At 45.9% G+C, this 18,736-nt stretch overlaps 2 protein-coding genes across 3 annotated transcripts; both read right to left on the bottom strand.

The window, feature by feature from the left end:
• Positions 1 to 190: 190 nt before the first annotated feature.
• On the bottom strand, positions 191 to 4,485 carry LOC135245591 (fructose-2,6-bisphosphatase TIGAR B-like). Its single transcript, XM_064318711.1, has 6 exons — positions 4,189 to 4,485; positions 3,492 to 3,529; positions 3,178 to 3,299; positions 2,953 to 3,030; positions 2,635 to 2,745; positions 191 to 1,818 (listed from the first exon to the last, which is right to left on the bottom strand). Exons 1-6 carry the CDS (start codon positions 4,251 to 4,253, stop codon positions 1,375 to 1,377), a joined length of 858 nt encoding a protein of 285 aa, XP_064174781.1. The 5' UTR covers positions 4,254 to 4,485; the 3' UTR covers positions 191 to 1,374.
• Positions 4,486 to 6,342: 1,857 nt separating this feature from the next.
• LOC135245879 (G1/S-specific cyclin-D2-like) lies at positions 6,343 to 14,688 on the bottom strand. Of its 2 annotated transcripts, none has more exons than XM_064319238.1 (5): positions 13,817 to 14,688; positions 12,196 to 12,408; positions 9,961 to 10,117; positions 9,448 to 9,596; positions 6,343 to 7,865 (listed from the first exon to the last, which is right to left on the bottom strand). In XM_064319238.1, exons 1-5 carry the CDS (start codon positions 14,021 to 14,023, stop codon positions 7,722 to 7,724), a joined length of 870 nt encoding a protein of 289 aa, XP_064175308.1. In that variant the 5' UTR covers positions 14,024 to 14,688; the 3' UTR covers positions 6,343 to 7,721. The 2 variants fall into 2 exon arrangements, with proteins under 2 accessions (XP_064175308.1, XP_064175307.1); XM_064319237.1 differs by having other exon boundaries at positions 9,961 to 10,120; positions 13,817 to 14,685.
• Between the last annotated feature and the right edge of the window lie 4,048 nt (positions 14,689 to 18,736).

Raw genomic sequence — 18,736 nt, 5'->3', positions numbered from 1 at the left:
TGGAACCAGATGCACATAACATTTTTTAAAAATAGTTTCACTGACTGTTGTAATAACGTTGTGACCGCTAGGGTGCAGAATATTTCAAAATATTTCCCAATAAATATCCAAATGTCCGTCGCAAATGCATTCGATACCAGAATGTGACCACGAGACTTCAGACATTGACGCACTCAAAGCAGAACAAATGCTCCTTCAAGCTCATTTAATTCACTGTGCGTGTTGCAGAATAGCTTTACTAAGTATGACACTCAGTACACCATGCCAGGAAACAAAACAACAAACAAACAAAAAAACTGTTTATGTTCCTAAATTATCAATGACAGAACAAAAACCACACACAACACCCTGTCCTTCAGAAAACTATGGCATATAAAATGGACGCCATCATGACCGCCTCTATCCCTCCTGGTTTAATGAGGCATTTCCCCAGCAGCCTTCAGTTGTAAGAGACTTGGGACCGAGAGACAGTGAGTGAGTCACTTGCATGGCCAGATTCCACCAGTACTCAGCCCAAAGTGCTCCAGCCAATACCCAGATGATCACATGTAAACCGTGTCCATGGTGGTCTTCTCAGGAAAAGGGAATCAACTCAGTAAATAAATACTACAATAGGGGCAGCACATACCGTAAAGTACTCCAATGGGGCTGACCAAAGTTTGCTTAATAAGCATGAGGTAATGAGTATCCGTTATCCAACCAGTGTTAGGAAGACACTGACATTGGCCCATTGTGAAGCTAAACTCTACATTCAATCAGTCACTAAAACACACAGCATTTTATACCTACACCTGGATATTCCTTAAAAAGCGCTTTATAACCCTGTTCAACAGACATTAATTTTAATATTGCCACTAATATCAGTACTAAAATTAATATTTACTGCCAGCAGATGAGTTCAGTATTCAGTAACACTACGGGCTTGCGGCAGGACATAAGGACTAAAGATCATTTTAAAGAATAAGAGGTCACATGACGGGATTGACCGGTTTTCGGCCAATCACACGTTATTGCTGTTCAGCAGCTCTGGAAATTCCCTCCCCGCTGTGACCGGACAGGACGTCCACTGACTGTTTGCTTGTTTGGAATGTCCGATCCCGCAAAAGGATCAGCGAACGTCCTGTCCAATCGCAGCTCGGCCAAAGGGGCAAGCCGAACCTTGCGCGTGTCACATTTGCGCATCGACACCGTTACTGAATTCTTACCTCACAGTCCTGCACCAGTACCCTGTATTGCACTTGTATTTCCAAAGGTCTAATGTGCTAATTCACCCGGATATAGGCACAGGTGAAATAAATAAACACGTAAATAAACGAGCGCATGAATGAATGAATAAATAAGGAATAGTAATACTCAGAAGGGCAGCCCTGTGGCTCACAGGGCTGCGTCCTCCACGCTTCCTCTCCCTCTCTCACTCATGCTTTTCAGGTGGTCCTTGCGGTTGACGAAGACGCAGCGGACGTCGGCGGGCGCCGGCCCGCCCCCCCCCTCCCCGCGGCGCAGGGTGAGGACGAAGCGGGACATGCCCGTGTTGGGCCAGGAGGAGAACAGGTGGGACGGCTTGAGGCCGCAGGGCACCGAGCTCTGCAGCTCCTCCACCAGGTGGCGCACCGCCACGCGCAGGTACGCCCCGTGCCCCACCACCAGCGCGTGGGCGGCCAGGCCGCGGACCCCGTCGTCGGGGCGACCGGCAGGGGGCTCGTCTCCGTCGGGCGGCGCCCGGATTCTCTCCCCGGGCTCCGGCTGTCCGTCGCCGCAGTGGTCGGCCACCATTCGCTGGAACATGGACTTCAAGAAGCCTCTGATTCGCTCTCTCACCTGGGCGAAGCATACGCACAAACACACTCAGAGCCAATGGCTGCAGGTTAAAGAACTGTGTGTGCGTGTGTGTGTGTGTGTGTGTGTGTGTGTGTAGGACTTAATGCCTGTTCAGTATGATGACGTCTTTGGGCAAGACATGCCAGAGTACCCCACCCCCCCCGCCCCGTTATCCTGGGGAAATTCCCAGCCTGCCTCTCTCTGCCAGCCACCTTATCATCCTCCACTTTAACAGACTCAATAATGCCCTCCCTCCCTTTCACATGAATTCATTATGGATTGAATGCACTAATAAAACTTTAAAGATTTGGTATATTATGTTCTATCTAGACACACTTGAATTCAGGTCCAATGCTGCCACCTAGGGGTTTTTATTTTTGGATACCGTCTGCAGTATCTGTGCTCACATTTCATCATATGGAGAGGTTCGCAGCACACATTAAAGTGAGAGCCCACTGTACAATAAAGTAAAAAGTAGAAAATGTACAAGTTCAGAGCACCAGTACCCCATTTTCTGCTGACACAGGCTGTGCCCATAGACTGTGTAAACACTGAAACACAGGCACTGTGCAGTAATACAGGTTGAATGTGCACCAAAAGGAACACTAGCTAACAGCCTGGTTGGTGACTGATCCATCCTAATTCAGTCAATCCAGGAAATAAATTAAAATGAAACACATGAATAAAGAAAACAGCCATAATATTCCCGGAGTGACTTCATTAAAATGGAACTGACTCGTCACAGCGAGCAGAGGTGCGGTGCGTGCGTGCGGTGAGAGCAGAGGTGAGGGCACAGAGCAGCACCCAGAGCCTCACCTGCTCGGGGGTCTCTCCCTGTGGGGGGGTGAAGTCGGGACAGGACTGTCCGGCCGCTTTGGCCATGTCCTTCATGCACTGCACGGGCCCCCCTTCAGCAATCCCGAAACTCTGCACCAAATGACACCCGCTCAGCTTCAGTGAGAGTAACACACCCATTTAAGATCTTTATTTGAAGTATTCACATACACATACACACACACACACACACACGCTTACACACATACGCAAACAGCTCACACACAAACTCTCTCACACAGGCCAAAACTATCCCTCACACACAGCCCAGATTCACCCCTTCACACAGCCCAAACTCACCCTCTCAACCAGCAGGGGGTCCAAAACGATCTCCAGGCCCGAGCAGTGAGCGTTGCTCTTCACGATGATGTCAGCCGTCTGAAACACAGCAGGGAAACGGGCTGCGTCCATCAAAATGGCCGCCGTTCGGACGCGGGATCGCCTACCGCTCACCGGTGAACCCAGACACAGCACGCTTTCAGCCACAGAGCCTGAGTCTGTGGCACAGCACGCAGACGCACCCACCTGCCGAGCGCGTAGCATGCTGCTGGCGAACACGTTGGTGAACTTCAGGTCCCGGAGGTACAGGCCGGCTGCCCCCGCCTGCTGCCGCCCGGTCTCAGACAAGGGGGTGTCTATTCCCTGACCTGGGGGGGGGGGGGGAAGAGGGGCACAGTAGCCCACCAGTCACTACTCCGAATACCTGATTAAGACTGTGTTCAGTTACTGTGTTAGCATACAGAACACTGCACTCCCTTCCGCTCTGCAGCGGCCAATGGCGATGGATGGAATGTCAGGCATCACTGGACATCGTGTAAATAAGCATAGAATGCATTTACCTTGCAGCAGTTTGTCCTTGTTGTACTGGGTTTCCCCACTAGAAAAGCAAAAGGGGAGCTATTAGACGTTTTATGCCCATCGACCATGATATTCATCATTTTGACCCTAAAATCACATTTTAGCGCAGATGGCTTTAAAACGCTGAAAGGCGTTTTCACATCACATTTTTAATGCACATGCATGGATATTCAGTCCATATTTGGCGTGGAAATCGCAGGACAGGGAGCGGCGCTGTGGTTACAGACGCTTCCCTGACTATGTAAGTGGGCGTGGCTCACGTGGTATTACATCCACACCGGCAAAGGCAGGATACTGCAATGATAGACTGCAGTGTTTTTTACCTGTGTGAATGAATACACTCCAAAGGCGAAATGTAACATTAGCCAGAGCAACCCCTAGCAGAATCACGTACAATAACCGGTCGCTGTTGCCAGTTTGCAAATGTTATCCCCACAAATATTCCAGAAAGCCCCGCGTTTATTCAGAAGTGTAATGGAACAGCTTGCAAAAAAACACTCACGTTTGCCTACTCGCCGTTTAAACGCAAGTGTATACACGTTTCATTTAAATGCATTGCCTTGTTGCCCTTGACTTGCCCACGATTCGGACAGGACACCCAAGGAAACTTGAAACCCCACCAACTGCGGACCACAGAAAGCACACAGAATACAAGATTACGCAATAGGCGATACTCACTGTCGGACCATGGTTAAACCAAAGGTAAGCACTTCCTTGTTTTGTGTGTCCGCGCTCGCTGGCATGATTGTTCACTTGATGTATTAACGATGAACACCTTCACATTAGCCCCATGCAGATTTCAGTCCCGCTGTGATCAGTCCAGAGACTCTCATCCGTTCAGCGTGCGAGCGAGCATGCGTCCGCCACTTCCGTTTGTGATGCAACCAAAGATTGTGCACACCAACAAGAGTCTCCACTCACAACACGAGCTAGCGTAGAATAAACGCAGAAATCTGCTGATCAATCTCGAAACAATGGCATTCACTTCATGGCACATTAAAAAATGTACGAGAGAAATCTGGCGAGACAACGGCTGTGTGTGGAATATGTTTCTTGCATTTTTCCCCTATATGAAACGAGATGACATTTATGTTTTTTTTTTTTCGTGCCAGAACAACTTGTTATGATCTGAAGGTTAATTCATTAGGTGTTTCAAATGATACTGGAAAGTGCTATTAAAAGAGAACCAGCTCTTTCTTTCACATTTCAAGATAGTCCAGAAAGGTGACAGTGCTAGTTGTGTTAACGGTGGCACTCTCCCACAATCTTATAATCTTATTTCAACAGTGTTGCCCATTTTTCAGCCCAACTGACCATGTACACTGGACAGGTATGTTCATTTCCGCTCACTATTTGGTCAGCAGGAAGAGCATTTTTTTTTTGACATGACTGTGATTTTGTGTGGGTATAGAGTGGGGTGTAGCGGGGTGGGTTTGGAGGAGGTGCAGTGTGTGTGGGGGGGGGGGGAGTGGGTGGGCGGGCGGGCGCCGGTGTTGTTCATGCGTCGTAATGTGTGAAAACCAATAAAAAATAACTAAAAATAAATGAGGCAGCCACTGCAGCTTCTTTATTAAGGGCAGCACGTGCCTCCCACATCACAGAAGAGGGGTGACAGACAGGAAAAAAACTCCTCTGCTATTTTTACAAAAAATAAGAAAAAAAAACCATCAAATGAAATGAAGTAGAATAACAAAATAAGTGGTTTTGTGCATGTGTTGACTGAACACCATTTATAGATATCATTTGCAATATGTGAAATAAATGAATAAAGAACAGATCAATCACAAACAGTGCTGTCTTGTGCTAACGTTTGAAACTGGTGGAACGTCTGACTCCGTCAAGCCACCAAACTCACGCTGCAGAAACGCATTGTGACGACAAAAACAAAAACGCATTGGCCTGAAGCTCTCGTAGCAGCAAAGCATCCCAGCAAACAGACCCACAAAACCATATACACGTGTCATTTTCACTGTGGAAAAACATCTTATAGATATAACAGAGTGAAACAGCTCCAATCCCATTGGTCAGTGAATTTCAGCATGACTCAACTTTTGTACAAAAGGGAAAAAAGTTTACATACCGTCATTACGCTGTTTTTATTAGTTGGTCCAAGACTGCAGACTCACATAATTCTGGATATGCAGTGCCTGCAGTATGACTGATTCTGCGCTCACTGCCAGGTTATCAGACTCAATCTGGAGGGGGTAGTCTGAGGTATTTTAATTTTTCGTCACAGCCTAAGTCTTACAGCAACCCCGCTCTAACGCGGTCACGCCCAGGCATTGACCAATCACATTCAATTGGGGTTTCAGCATTTTCCCACACCATGGCCATTTTTTCAGCCCAGTGAACTGGCAAGGCAATGCAAAGGCAGGAAAGCAAGTGGCCTCCAAGTTCCCTGTTGTATACGGCGGTGATATAAATGTGTTATCACCCAAAACTCTGTTAAGCAGCAGCACACTCCATGTACCTGTCACAGCTCAGGAAAGGTATCAGTGTGCGAAAATGAAACGCTCTTTCTTAGAAGCAGCAGAAAAAAAAAAAGTGATACGAGGAGGTCTGAAGTCCTCACTCCTCCCTCCTCTGATCATTTCGTCACTTTGGAACACAGATCCAAAGTGGCCAAATTAAACCCAGACTCTATCCAGACCCACTATCCTCAAAAACAAAAAGAAAAAAAAAGATTGCATTTATTGACTATTCGTTGCTATAATCAAGTCAAGGAGTTATCAAAGTCGACGACTCCAACATTTCAAGAGGTTTTCAAGAGCTGTTCAAGAGCTGACAGGCCTTTAAAGACCACACATTTTGTTTAAAGATGGTGGAGATTAAGGGTGTGATGGTTGGGTTGGGGGGGGGGGGGGTCGATGCCACAGAGGACATTCAAAGTGGCCTGGTTAAACAGTGTATTTTTACACTGCATTTTTCCAGGAAATCCACTTATTCATAAGGCAGGAATGAAAACATTACACCCAGCTGAGCCTCAAACTTTCCAGTGCCTTACCGTATGTGTCTTAGTCCCAGACAATGAACCAATCGAGCCCCCCCTCCCCCATCATTCCATGACGTGCCCTCTTTCAGAGTGCTCTGGGCTCAAGGACAGTAACAGCTGATGCTAGCCCAATCAATGTGGACGGCATATCTTCAGCCAGACGAGGACCGTCTCAGGATTAAAGTGCAGAAACGGGGGTGGGGTGGGGGGGGGCAAGACATTCAAAATTCAAGTAAGAAGAACCAAACTAAAGCTAACAACAAATCAAACAAATCAACAAAAAAAAAAACCCAAAATGGACTGACATTCCATTGTTGACTACTTTTCCGTTGGAATGTTCATAGTTAGCCGTTACCAAGGAAACACCTAAACACCCGGAGGAAACCAGCTCCAAAACATGACTGAAAAAGGAAAAAAAAACAAAACTATAATTTAAACTTTTTGGTGGAAGTAGTTGTTTTCAAAGTGCTTTGATCAAGAAAGTTCACCTCTCACACCACCTGGAGCCACTCAGTCTCCCTTCTCTATGTACTTTCACTCACCGAACTACTCTAGCGCCCCCTACAGGTTTAGCTTTCTACACCACACCACCGCACATTCTGGCACTTCCTACTAACCCACAAAACATTATGAAAACAAAAAGAAATGAACACAAATTAAATACTAAAACACTGTCTGTCTATCCATCTGCAGCAATATTCCTGGTCATTTCCAGCTCAGTATCTTGAGCAACGAATGTGCTATATTTAGGAATGAAATGTGATGCTCCTAAGTGCCCTATTAACAGCATAGGAAATCCATGCCTCTCTGATTGGGTCTTACTCGGGGGCTATGCCCTCTACCCCCCCCCCATGACCCCCTCCTCCCGATTGGCTGGGTCCAGCCCTCGCCAAATTGTGGATGACTATTAATAGTAAACAGCAGTACAGCTGTACTGTAACTCAGACAAATGAAGCATTCTACCCCCATGCCCTTCCCTCTATCTCACAAATCCCTGAAATAATAATAATAATAATAAAAGACTGAATACTAACTCCATACAACCAATCCTAAGCCAGTGCAATTGCAAGTTCAAAAGCTTTCAGGGTTGCCTTCTTCTGCTTATAATGTATAACTATATTAAGCACATACAATAACAACAGCGAGTAAACAAAATACCAATTAAAAAAAAAAAAATAATAATAATTTGAACATGAATCAAAGGTGAACATCCCGAACATCAGTGGGGGCACAGGACAGGTGCAGGGGGGTCCGGCCCCTCGGCGTCGGGCCCCTCTCCGGCCCGTTTGAGTGACCACCGCCCCTCCTGCAGACCGGTCACCAGGAAACGCTCAATCTGCTCCTGGCAGGCCTTCAGGCGGTCCTGCGAGAGAGAGGGAGAGACGCTTAATTATAACGACGCCGCGGTATATCGATTACATGGTCGTGTTTTTTTTTATCTGGGTGCAGCAGCACTTCCCCAGTGTTCATCAGTCAGGTGGCCACCTGCCTTCCTCCAGCTGCTCCAGCTGCCTCAGCTGCACAGTGCTCCTGCTCAGCAGCTGTGCAGACTGAGAACGATGTGGTACTGAAGAGGGTGGCCTACAATTACAACCGGGCATTCTACACTCTGACTAAAGTCAAACGAGATAAAAACTCTGTAGAACTGCGTGCCCCCTGCCCTGAACCCCCCTCTCTCTCACACACACTCTCTCTCTCTGTAGTATAAGCAGATATGTTGCCAGAGATTTAGAGAATATACATTAAACTGTAATTCCCTCTCCCTCCCTCCACCCCTCTCTCAGCAGCACCAGCACCAGACTGTGGTGTGAGGTCTCACTGCGCATTAAAGAACGCACTTTGGCTAGTGGAACAGGCCAGACAGAGACCTCCTGAAACTCACTGTTAATTGAAACAGGGTGGCCCTTCAGTGTAGCTCTGTTTCTTGAGGCAGCTGTACACAACACCGGCTGACAGAAGAGGGCAGCAATGAGCAGCTTGTGCTTAGCTGAATCGAGCCGGTGGACCCCGCCCTGCTGTCCTTGACTGACAGGAAGCACTTCGTTAAAGAAATAAAGACCCGAATGCAAAGCCAAATAAACGTTGCGGCGGAGAAGGGCCAGCTGGCTGTTCAGACTCGAAATCTACCGAGTGAAGATTCCCTGCCTTAACAGTGAGGGTCCGGTCCTCCTGTTTCCCACATCCCCCGAGACCCGACCCTTGACCACAGAGTGCAGATTCTCTTCCCCGAAAACGAAACCATGGAAAATGTACTGGAACAGCCCGTGTCCCGCCACAGGAATGCAGGCCCGTGTAGGGAGGCTCCCTCTCCAGCGGTCCTCACAGTGAGGTGCCAGCTCTGCACCAAAACACAAATACTGATCCCACTCAATCTAGGATCTTGGGCAGGTGGGGGAGGGGGTGTCTGGAAAAGGGTGTCGGGACAGGGACACAGAGGGATGTGTCAAAGTGTTGGGACGGGGTCACAGAGAGAGCTGACATAGGGCTGGTATGAAAGAGCATTCTGCTAAAAACAGCACAGCCAGTGACACTGCGCGCATAGTTTTCCTCATGCCATCTCAGAAACACACGCGCGCACACACACACACACACACACACACACCAGGTCTCAGTCAAGCTACAGAAAAATACCCGGCTAGTCTGTCTGATAGGCAACCCCAGTGCTTCCTTCAGGGGTTAGAAGTACCGGGCCGGGTGGCTGGGCTCCAATGGTGAACACTGGCTTCGTTTCCAAAAGCTGGCTCGAGTCACTGACTGACCGAGCGCTCTGCTACTCTGGGGATTGCGGGGAACAGGAGCCTCTGGAGCCGGTGGGTTCACAGAGATCCTGTCTGACTCGTCTCCGCAGCAGGAGGCCGCTCAGCGGTTTCCCGCTCTCCCCTCCTCCGCAAACGCAGGCGGCTCGGCTCGGCTCGGCTCGGCTCGGCTCGGCTCGGCTCACTCACCGTCTCCGTGTGGATCATTTTGGCCAGCAGGTCCAGCAGGTTGTCGGCGGACCGCGCCGGGTCAGTGCTGTCCAGCTGCAGCTTGCGGATGACTGCCCCTATGGTGGCGGCGGCCATCATGGAGGGGGGGTACGCAGTGAAGCTGAACTCTGAGAACACAGCACAGCACACCCAGGAGCAGCACTTACTGATCACTGATCACCAAACCGCCAATCAACCAGCACACACTATTAACCCTTTACCTTCCCTCACACAGATACTAATGCCCCTACTGACCCCCACACAGATACTAATGCCCCTACTGACCCCCACACAGATACTAATGCCCCTATTGACCCCCACAGATATAGTAATGCCCCTACCGACCCCCACACAGATACTAATGTCACATTGGAGCATTATGAGCAGTGGGCATTTGTTTCAGTTTCTGCTTCGGTGTCCTATATTCACACTGTATATATTTGTGTGGGTTATGACACATATCCCTTTAGGAAGATAAATCCAGGAGAGTACCTGTGGCACAGAGAGCCACGACGGCCTGCACGTGCTTGCGGATCAACGGTAGCTTGTCACCGGGCAGCGGGAGCTTCGCCACAATGGGCTCGATGAAGTCATTCGGCACGACAGCAGCCAGATCCCAATTCAGCTTATCCACGACCAGCAGCTCCCACTGCTGGAGAGAGAGCGCATAACACCCTGAGAGCCAGGGCGCCACCATCTTCCCCCACCACCTCCCACCAGCATCTACCTCCATGATCTGCTACCAACATCTACCACCAGCATCTACCTCCATCATCTACTACCAACATCTACCACCACCTCCCACCTCCATCATCTACTAACAGCATCTACCTCCATCATCTACTAACATCTACTTCCATCATCTACTACCAACATCTACCACCAGCATCAACCTTCATCATCTACAACCAACATCTACCACCAGCATTTACCTCCATCATCTACACCCAAAATCTACTACCAACAGCTACTGCTAACACCAACCGCCAAAACTGACTACCGTCTTCTACCGCTATCATCATCAACACACCTGAGTACTGTCAAAGAAAATCTACCCTGGCGTCAGTGCTGGAAGAAAAGAAATGTCCTGTTGTCTTCCTCAGGAAAAGCAATGAGTAAGCTATGCTGAGTGACTAATCTGGGATAGATCCTGCTCTTGCATTCCTGTGGCCGGGGGACCGGAACACCTTCTTTCCCTGCCCAGTGAACCACATCTGCGTATTCCTGTAAGCCACTGGTCCCTGACCACACGTCCTCAGGCCCATCTTTACAGGAAATCCTCACCAGAAAAGGGGGGAGAAAAAAGCTAAAAGACGATTCTGGTTCAAGTGGCCGCCAGTTTCCTGTTTCATTTTGTCAACCAGGAAGGCAGACATGCAGAGACCATACGCATGAGGCTGTAGGAACCCATCCGAGCATGGGGAGGCATTCGCACACCTCCCTCATCCTCCTCCTCCTCCTCCTCCATCCATACTGTATGTCCTGCTTTTCCCAGAGGTGTCAGTCAGGAATATTCTCCAGTAGCCCCGCCCTCATCAGAGGAAGTCCCGTCCCCTCGTCCAGATCAGACTGGAGGAGAGGACCAGAGGGGCAGAGCTTCCTGCTTCCTGGTAGATGTCCGTAACAGTTGGTGGCCATGATGCAATGGACAGGCACAGCAGAGGTATGGGGGGTCCAGGTACCAGGCCAGGCCAGCTGCTTACACCCGTGGTGTCCACTGACACTTACACATATAGCCCTGCCCACATCTGCGCCCAACAGCACGGCTACACAGAGCTTCGGCAGGCAAACTGCATTCCGCTGCCCTCACACAGACGAGCCCCCGGCGGGCAGAGCGGCAGGAACCTGCTTACGTAACGCGGAAAAGGGGAAGCCTGCCCCGTGGCAGACCGACGTGTTTTAACGCGGCTGACGACTGAAACTGCAAAATAGCATTTGTGCGTTTCGCCATTGTTAACAAGTGCTACAATGTTCAGGAGGACACAGACGAATATCAACAGCAATGACTGGCTGCATGAGGATAACTGAACCCGTAGACCCGCTGGCCCTCCGTCGATGGGGTAAGCCACCGCTCAGACGCGTACCTGCCACTAGATGATGATTCAGACTAGAATCATCTGAAGTCAGGGGTGTAGTAGGGTGTCCTGAGCCAAACTATCTGCCGGTTTTCAGTGTGTCTCAGCATGTACGTGATCCACTTAAGTCAATGATTGGTTAAACAGCCCACACGCCTTGTTTCCAAGACCTAAATTGGCATCGGATTGAAACAAGGCAAAAACCTGCAGACCGCGCGCGACCTTCGGGACTGTTTGACACCTCGGTCTTAAGTAGCTCACAGTCCATTACTGGAGTGCAGTAATTTACTTTAAAGCGATGCACTTTTGTAAAACAAGATAAAATGTACCCTAATCAGACCTTTACAGGAAAAGTGCTTACAGTTCTGAAAGAATGAGGCAAGTTGTGCATTATGTTCCACATCTACGTATACTTTTCATTAGTACCATAATATAGATCATTAATCAGCTTGAAATTATTTTATCCAATAGCATAATTTGATGGTGGGCAACAGCTGTAACTGGAAGGCATCATGCATCAAATTGAAATGTCACACAGGTAACATCAATCAAGGTGGATAATCCCATTGTAGGTGCTCTATAACAAGCTGATTCAAGTTGGTTGGGACAGCAGGCTTCACACTGCCCACAGCGGAAGCCGACGGTTTCTTACCAGCAGCGCATCCGGTTTAATGGCATTGTCGGTAAAGGCGCAGAGTTCCACCGGGGCTAGCCGCCGCGCCTCCTTCAGCTTGGATGCCAGGAACAGGCACACCGCACCAAGCAGCTGCAGGTGACCCTTCCTAGTGGGCACCACGGCTAAAAACCTGTCCAGGTAGTTCACAGCTAACGTGAACACGCCGTCTTCGCATTTACGCTCGCAGACCTGCAACAGAGAGACGTAAATTGACTCCGGCTTGGTGAAAAACAGCGGTCCTCCACCTTTTCGCCCCCCAAGGCCCCCTAAGTCCTTCCCTCACCCCTACAAGAGACGCGATCACCTGTCAGCATCTCGATTCCAGCTGCAATGCAATGTTATTCCAGCTTATTCCCTTTAATCCCATAAAAACCTACGGCTGATTTTTTTTTATTTTTATGAGTAATTCTAAAATATGACTAGCTATTTACTTTGCCCCATTCATTGCAAATATGAGAATGTGACATCAACATAAAGTAAAAAGATATGGATATTTTGCATACGAGTAATTGCTTGTTTTGTGTTATTTATTTAGGAGAATAAATATTTATGTTTTGTCACTGAAACTTTCAATAGTTTCCTATAGTCTAATTCAGTCACCACCAGCAGCATCCCGAAATGTTTGTTGACCAATGAAATAGCCCAAATGTAATAACCAATTCTGAGATTGCTTTCGTGAATGTTTGGAATAGAACGACAATAGTTGCATGATTTCAGTGTCGTTTTCGTTTGTGGACAAGTTATTTTAAAAAGGCTTTTTTTTTGGGCTATTTTTGAAAATAATGAGGCTATTTGGCTTTGACGCTTTCCACATGTCACAGTAAATTAAAAGTTTTTAAAGTATTTCGCGCTAATTTTCAAGCTTGCCAATTGTCGGCAATTGTGCATTAAGGAAAGAATAACAACAATAAAAACATTAATCATCTAATAACATTTTAGGCAATATTAGGAACTACAAAATGAGTTCCTGTACAGAAGTGACAGCATGAACGAGTGTCACGTCTCTTCCTGGAACAGACTAGCTAGCCTATTTCTTAGAAAATATCCGAACAAGGCCTATTTTTAGAAATAAAGAACACTGTAAAAACGAATCGTAAAGACTAATCAATAGCATGCATGGTCGACTTTTAAGACTTGATTTGTGCAACTACCAAGTCGTGCCTAACGAAATGCAATGATTTGGTTTAATCCCAACATGGCGTTGTGGTCATATCTTCGTGCAGGGATACGATTTTTAAGATAGCGCATACGTGGGCAAGGAAGTAGGCTATATCTATGAAATAGTATTAAAGTAGGTTATGTTTTTAAAGCTCTCGTCGGCTACGCAATTGCACGATAAGCTTTTCCCGTGGCCACTTTATGTTCCAGTGGGCAAGCGAAATTTCTCACGGCGTTCAGTCAGGCTTCTGCATAATAAAGCTCCCATGCTTAAACAGCTTTGAAACTTTTGATTAAATAGCCTATACAGATACACCAGATGAACAGTCTCCATTTGAAATAAAATTTGACAGGATGAGAGCGCACTTTCAGTTTTGCTAGTCAAAAACGAACTGTCCTCCGCGGAAGTGCAACCTTATCTGCAGCTAAGGATACAAACCTCCAGCATCCAATCTGTAAGCATACTCCGCATATATGGTTTAACTTCGGTTTGGACGCACTTAAAATAAGAAACCCGAGGAAGAAAGTGTTCCTCGAAGCTGAGCAAGCTCTCCAAAACCCTGTCATCTTGCAGGAGGTTCGGGTCTAGCCGAGATGTAATCACGGTATTTTTCACGGTGTACTTTTCCAGGCATGAGAGTTCCATGTCTGCTTTGGTCCCGTCCTTTTCAAATACACTCGGGTTTCAGAATGCACAGTTACAGTAGAGAAATCTACAAATATATCTGTCCGTAAAATTATTTGGAAACATGTAGGCCAAGCAAGGCTGCGCCGCTAGGTTCTGCCGCTTGTGGACGTCTCTCAAAGTTTGCGCCGCATGTTAGCTTTCCTCGAGCTACAGAACATGTATGTGACGTAAACAGGGTCTCTTATTATGCAGGATGACTGGTAAGAGGTCGCACTCTGGCCAGGATGAAATACACACGGAGTGCAAATAATGGATGGCAATGGCCATCCGCGCAAAATAACCGTCGGCGAAGAAAAACGTTATTTCACAACTTAAGGTAGCAAAATGCTGGAGCAATAGGCTACATACTGCCATACATTTTTACTGTTCGTTACGACCATCCCCATATAAGTACAAATCTGCTCAATCCGAAAAATATGAGCCTAATCCAAAAGCGAGTGGCCAGAGCGTGTGAGTGTATATGTGTTAGTGCAAATGAAGACACCGCCATTAAAGGAAAACATTTGAATGAATTGTCTGGATGTCAAGAATGTCATCTCGGGGGTTTGCCACGACTTTGTCATGAGCGTTTCTTTGTATATTAAGGACGAAATCTTTCCCTGTAAGAAACGCCAAACCAAGCCTTATCAGAAAATAGAAGAATACCACATCAATACAATTATGAAGTATATCATATTTGAGAATTTAGAAATGATCATGTAAAGGTAAAATGCATTTATCGCTCTTGCACAATATATATTTTAAAAAACATGCAAAAAGAAATGCAAAGAAACAATATGCAAAATCGTCCTGGAAAATGTTTTAATTTTAATGTGAAGTTTTGAGGGATCAATGACAAACTACTTAATGTAAATAAAGTGAAGTTGACATAAATAATTAGAGAATTGCAACATTTGTTGTGTACTGACGCCACCTTTTGGTTTAAGGAGTTAACAACATGCCAATTGTGTAATTAACAGCATTCCGCTTCCGTCTTGATTTATAAACCTCTGCTAATTTCGAATCAGACTTGTAACCACCAATGAATTTTTTTTTTCTTTTTTTTTCTTTCGGATAACTTTGCTAAATGAAGACTACAAGGTATATTTAGAGAAATGCAGAAGGTACCCTGTGAATTAGCCAGTGCTATTGTAGCCTATAGCGGTTATGGAAATGAGCCTACTATGACTTGGAGTTGTGTGTACTTGTGTTAATTTCTCACTGAAGTTAAATTTGGCGTGCTCTAAAACTCCCTCACCTGAAGGGCACAGTTTGATCCTGGCACAGCACATGGGTGCACAATATGCAGACCTTGAATTTGTTTGATCCATGTATCCGTTTCCATTTTAAATACATTCACTACAGGTACTGCGAATATTCTAAAATTTAACATGGCTCAATATCCATTGAAGGTCTGCACTAAAACCATGCTTTACGCGACAGTCATTCTGATTTGTCACTTTTCACACTGAATAACGTGGGACACAGGACATGAACAACTGTCATATCTAAACAAGGTAAAAACCTGGCCCTGGGACAGTTAAGTCTCCTATGTAAGTGGCAACTTCGTTAAAAGCATAACTTCACATAACTCTGACATTATTCAAGTGTACTGACAGCCTGTCAATTCAGAATGGCTGTTAGAGCTACTGCTTTGATCATCCAAGAAATTATGTGGCTGACATTAGTTTTTAAGTCAATGTAATTGTTAACCTTCACCAAACCGACCACAGTGTCCCAGTGTGTCATTCACATTGACACAGGTCTTCCTTGGTTTAAGATTCTTCCCTGGTTTTCTCGTGATTTCGTTAATGGACAATTGTTCCAAAGCAGCAGAAAAGCAGTTAGGTTGGCCTAAATTCCAACTGGAAATGATTACATTCGTCGAAACATCTACCTACGGATAAATATGACGTCAATGGGGATTTCATAAATGCAACCTGTATTTGATTTCCTCTAGCACACACCAGGAGGCGCTTGAAAAGGAAGTCCCAGAATTGAGCAGCCCACGCGACATAAATCCACAGAGAACTGCTCTGCGCATAAATTGCCTTTGCTTCAGAGAGCAGGAGGGGTAGGCTATATGACTAAGTTTTAATTCTCCTTTAAACCTCAATTTGGGCGTTGGCCATCGGCATCCGTTTTGCATTCCACTGCGAAATTGTAGCGCTAGGTCTTAGTCATCTGTGGGAAACCGTTACTTGTATTTGAAGCAAGATTGCAGTCAGTTATTACACTTGGAGTAACGATACAACTGATTTCACTCATTTGCCAGTTAATTATGTACCAGACGCGAGATTTTACAATAGTGGTTAACTGCATTTTATGGGAACAGTATCTGCTTGCATATATAAATGTTTTAAGAACGGAGAGGTCTTCTGCTTAGCGTGCACTGTTATGCATGGACTTGGCATGCTTTAGGTTTTACCAAGTAAGTGAATAGGAGGCAGATATTCATTCAGATTCAGTGAGATGGCCTTCATAAATTACTTTACCCAGCTTGAAAGGCAACGCTACTCCAAGTCCTTATCTAAAAAGGGACATGAACAACTAAGTCAATTTAGCAAAACCTGTGGATGAAAAAAAACTATGCACGGTTGTGCTGGGAAAGTGAAATGCAGAAGCGAATTATCATCTGTTTAAGGACCCTTTGTCTTCCTTCCCCACCGAATCGCCAAAACAGGAAGTGTCCCTTCAGTGCTGGCTTTCCTCCGTACTCCTCTCGGGAGCGCGCCGATCCACCCTTCCTTCGTGGTAGCACTGAACCCGAAACGGCCACAACATCTAATCAGAAACTAAACACGTTAGGAAGATTTCGCTTGAAACAACACAATACGTTATGAAACATATACATATACAAAACTGATGTTAAACTCCCATTAAGGAAAGGTATTCGGTCCGGCTTTAGTACTGAGCACTCTTTAGTGTTTCCCCAGAATAACATCCAGAATGATCTCCGCTAGCACCCCTGTCCCCTCGCAGCTCAGAACCCGCCCACATTTCACTATCTGGTGATGTCATCAAAAGCCAACCAGTTCTTAGCTTTGCAGCGAAGGGAGGGGTCTCTGCAGAGTATGATGACGCGCTATTTGGAAAAAGAAATAAAAGCTCTACTCTCAACTAAAATGATTTTAACCAGTAATTAGTATATATTATTAAATAACATGCCGACGACACGTCAGAGTCAGTACGATTATTATAAATACAAAATTGGAATCTCGCGATCTGCGGGATAATGCGACATCCTTTGCACCAAGTTGCTCAAATTCTAACGGACGTAGCAGGTGGTGTTCTCCTTTGTCTTCTCAATACAGATCTACATTTCTGGCGAAATGGGATTCGTATTGCAGATCATCGGCGGACGACAACTTTTCCTTAACGATTTGTATTGCAATCGAAGAGAGAAGAACCCGATGGATGAGTTGTCTTCATACTGCTCAGAACGCGTGCGCAAGAGGCTGCAGGGAAGGGATGGTAATCCTGAATATGAGGATTTAAAAGTACTGAATGCGATCTCTGCTGATAACTACCATAGCAATACTCTGACGGGACAGAGACTGATGTGGAAATAGTAGGAAATTTGTCGTGGAAAATGTAAATAACTAAATTAACTTTTTACATCAAAATCGTAATTACAGAAAATGCACTGAAAATAATTAAAATATCTAGCGATTATCCCTTTACCTTGCAATAGACAGTTTACCCGTGAATATCTCAGGGGTCACATTCTAATTAAATATTTAAAATGGTATAACTGGAGTGCCTCTTCCTCGTTTATCTACTGTACTGCAATTCCAGAGGAAACCCCAAACTGCTCCTGTTTTTAAGGGAAAAGGTAATTATATGATGTGAAAATTGTATGTGTGTCTACAGTTAAGTTGATGTCCCTATTATCCTTTGCAAAACCGATTTTAATATGTGGAACTTCTTGGTTAAATAAAAATGTAATAAAAATATTGCTCCGATTTTTTTTTCTTTTTGTAGTTGTTACAGGTGAACAGTATCTATATGTTTGTGTGTATGCTTGTCAGTTTCTATTTTCAATCCTGCAAAGTGTGTGTGCGTGTGTGTGTGTGTGTGGGGGGGGGGGTTATGCAATAAATATTCTCTCTCTAGCACTCCAAGGACTGTGAAGGAGGGGGAGCAGCACTGCTTGTATTCAGCTCTCCAAACTGCAGAATCTGCATCCCGCTTGTAGTCAGTAGACTGTAGTCAGTCACTTGGTCAATCAACATACGACTGCGATGTTCCACGGTGCCAAGTCCAGGCAACTCTCTGGAGCCTCTTGCTAAATTACATCAAAATAAATGCAGCCGACAATATTCAAAATTCCAAATGACTTGTATAACAACTTTAAATTCCAAATGACTTGTAGCCTATAACCAAATGTAAATTACTTACTGTCCCATTTCTTGTACCAATAAAATCAGTAAGTTTTGCTGAAGGAGAATCTGGAAATTGTGAAGTAAATTTGTCAGGTTCAGAGGAACAGCATGATAGGAACTGGATTTTTTAAATACATAATTTAGGCTTAACTGATCAGCAATGCTAGTGACTCAACTTTATATGCTGCTGTAAAACCACCACCACAAAGGAACAATGAGAAGGAAAGGAGACACAGGAAACGAAGCAAATAAACAACTTCCTCCACTAGAGGTCATGTCCCAAACAGACAGACTGTAACCCTTGTGC

The sequence above is a fragment of the Anguilla rostrata genome, chromosome 19 (genome assembly GCF_018555375.3).
Source record: "Anguilla rostrata isolate EN2019 chromosome 19, ASM1855537v3, whole genome shotgun sequence".
In the NCBI taxonomy this organism is placed as follows: domain Eukaryota; kingdom Metazoa; phylum Chordata; class Actinopteri; order Anguilliformes; family Anguillidae; genus Anguilla; species Anguilla rostrata.
The sequence above is the reverse complement of the archived record's forward strand: the minus strand, read 5'-3'. Positions and strand labels throughout refer to the sequence as shown.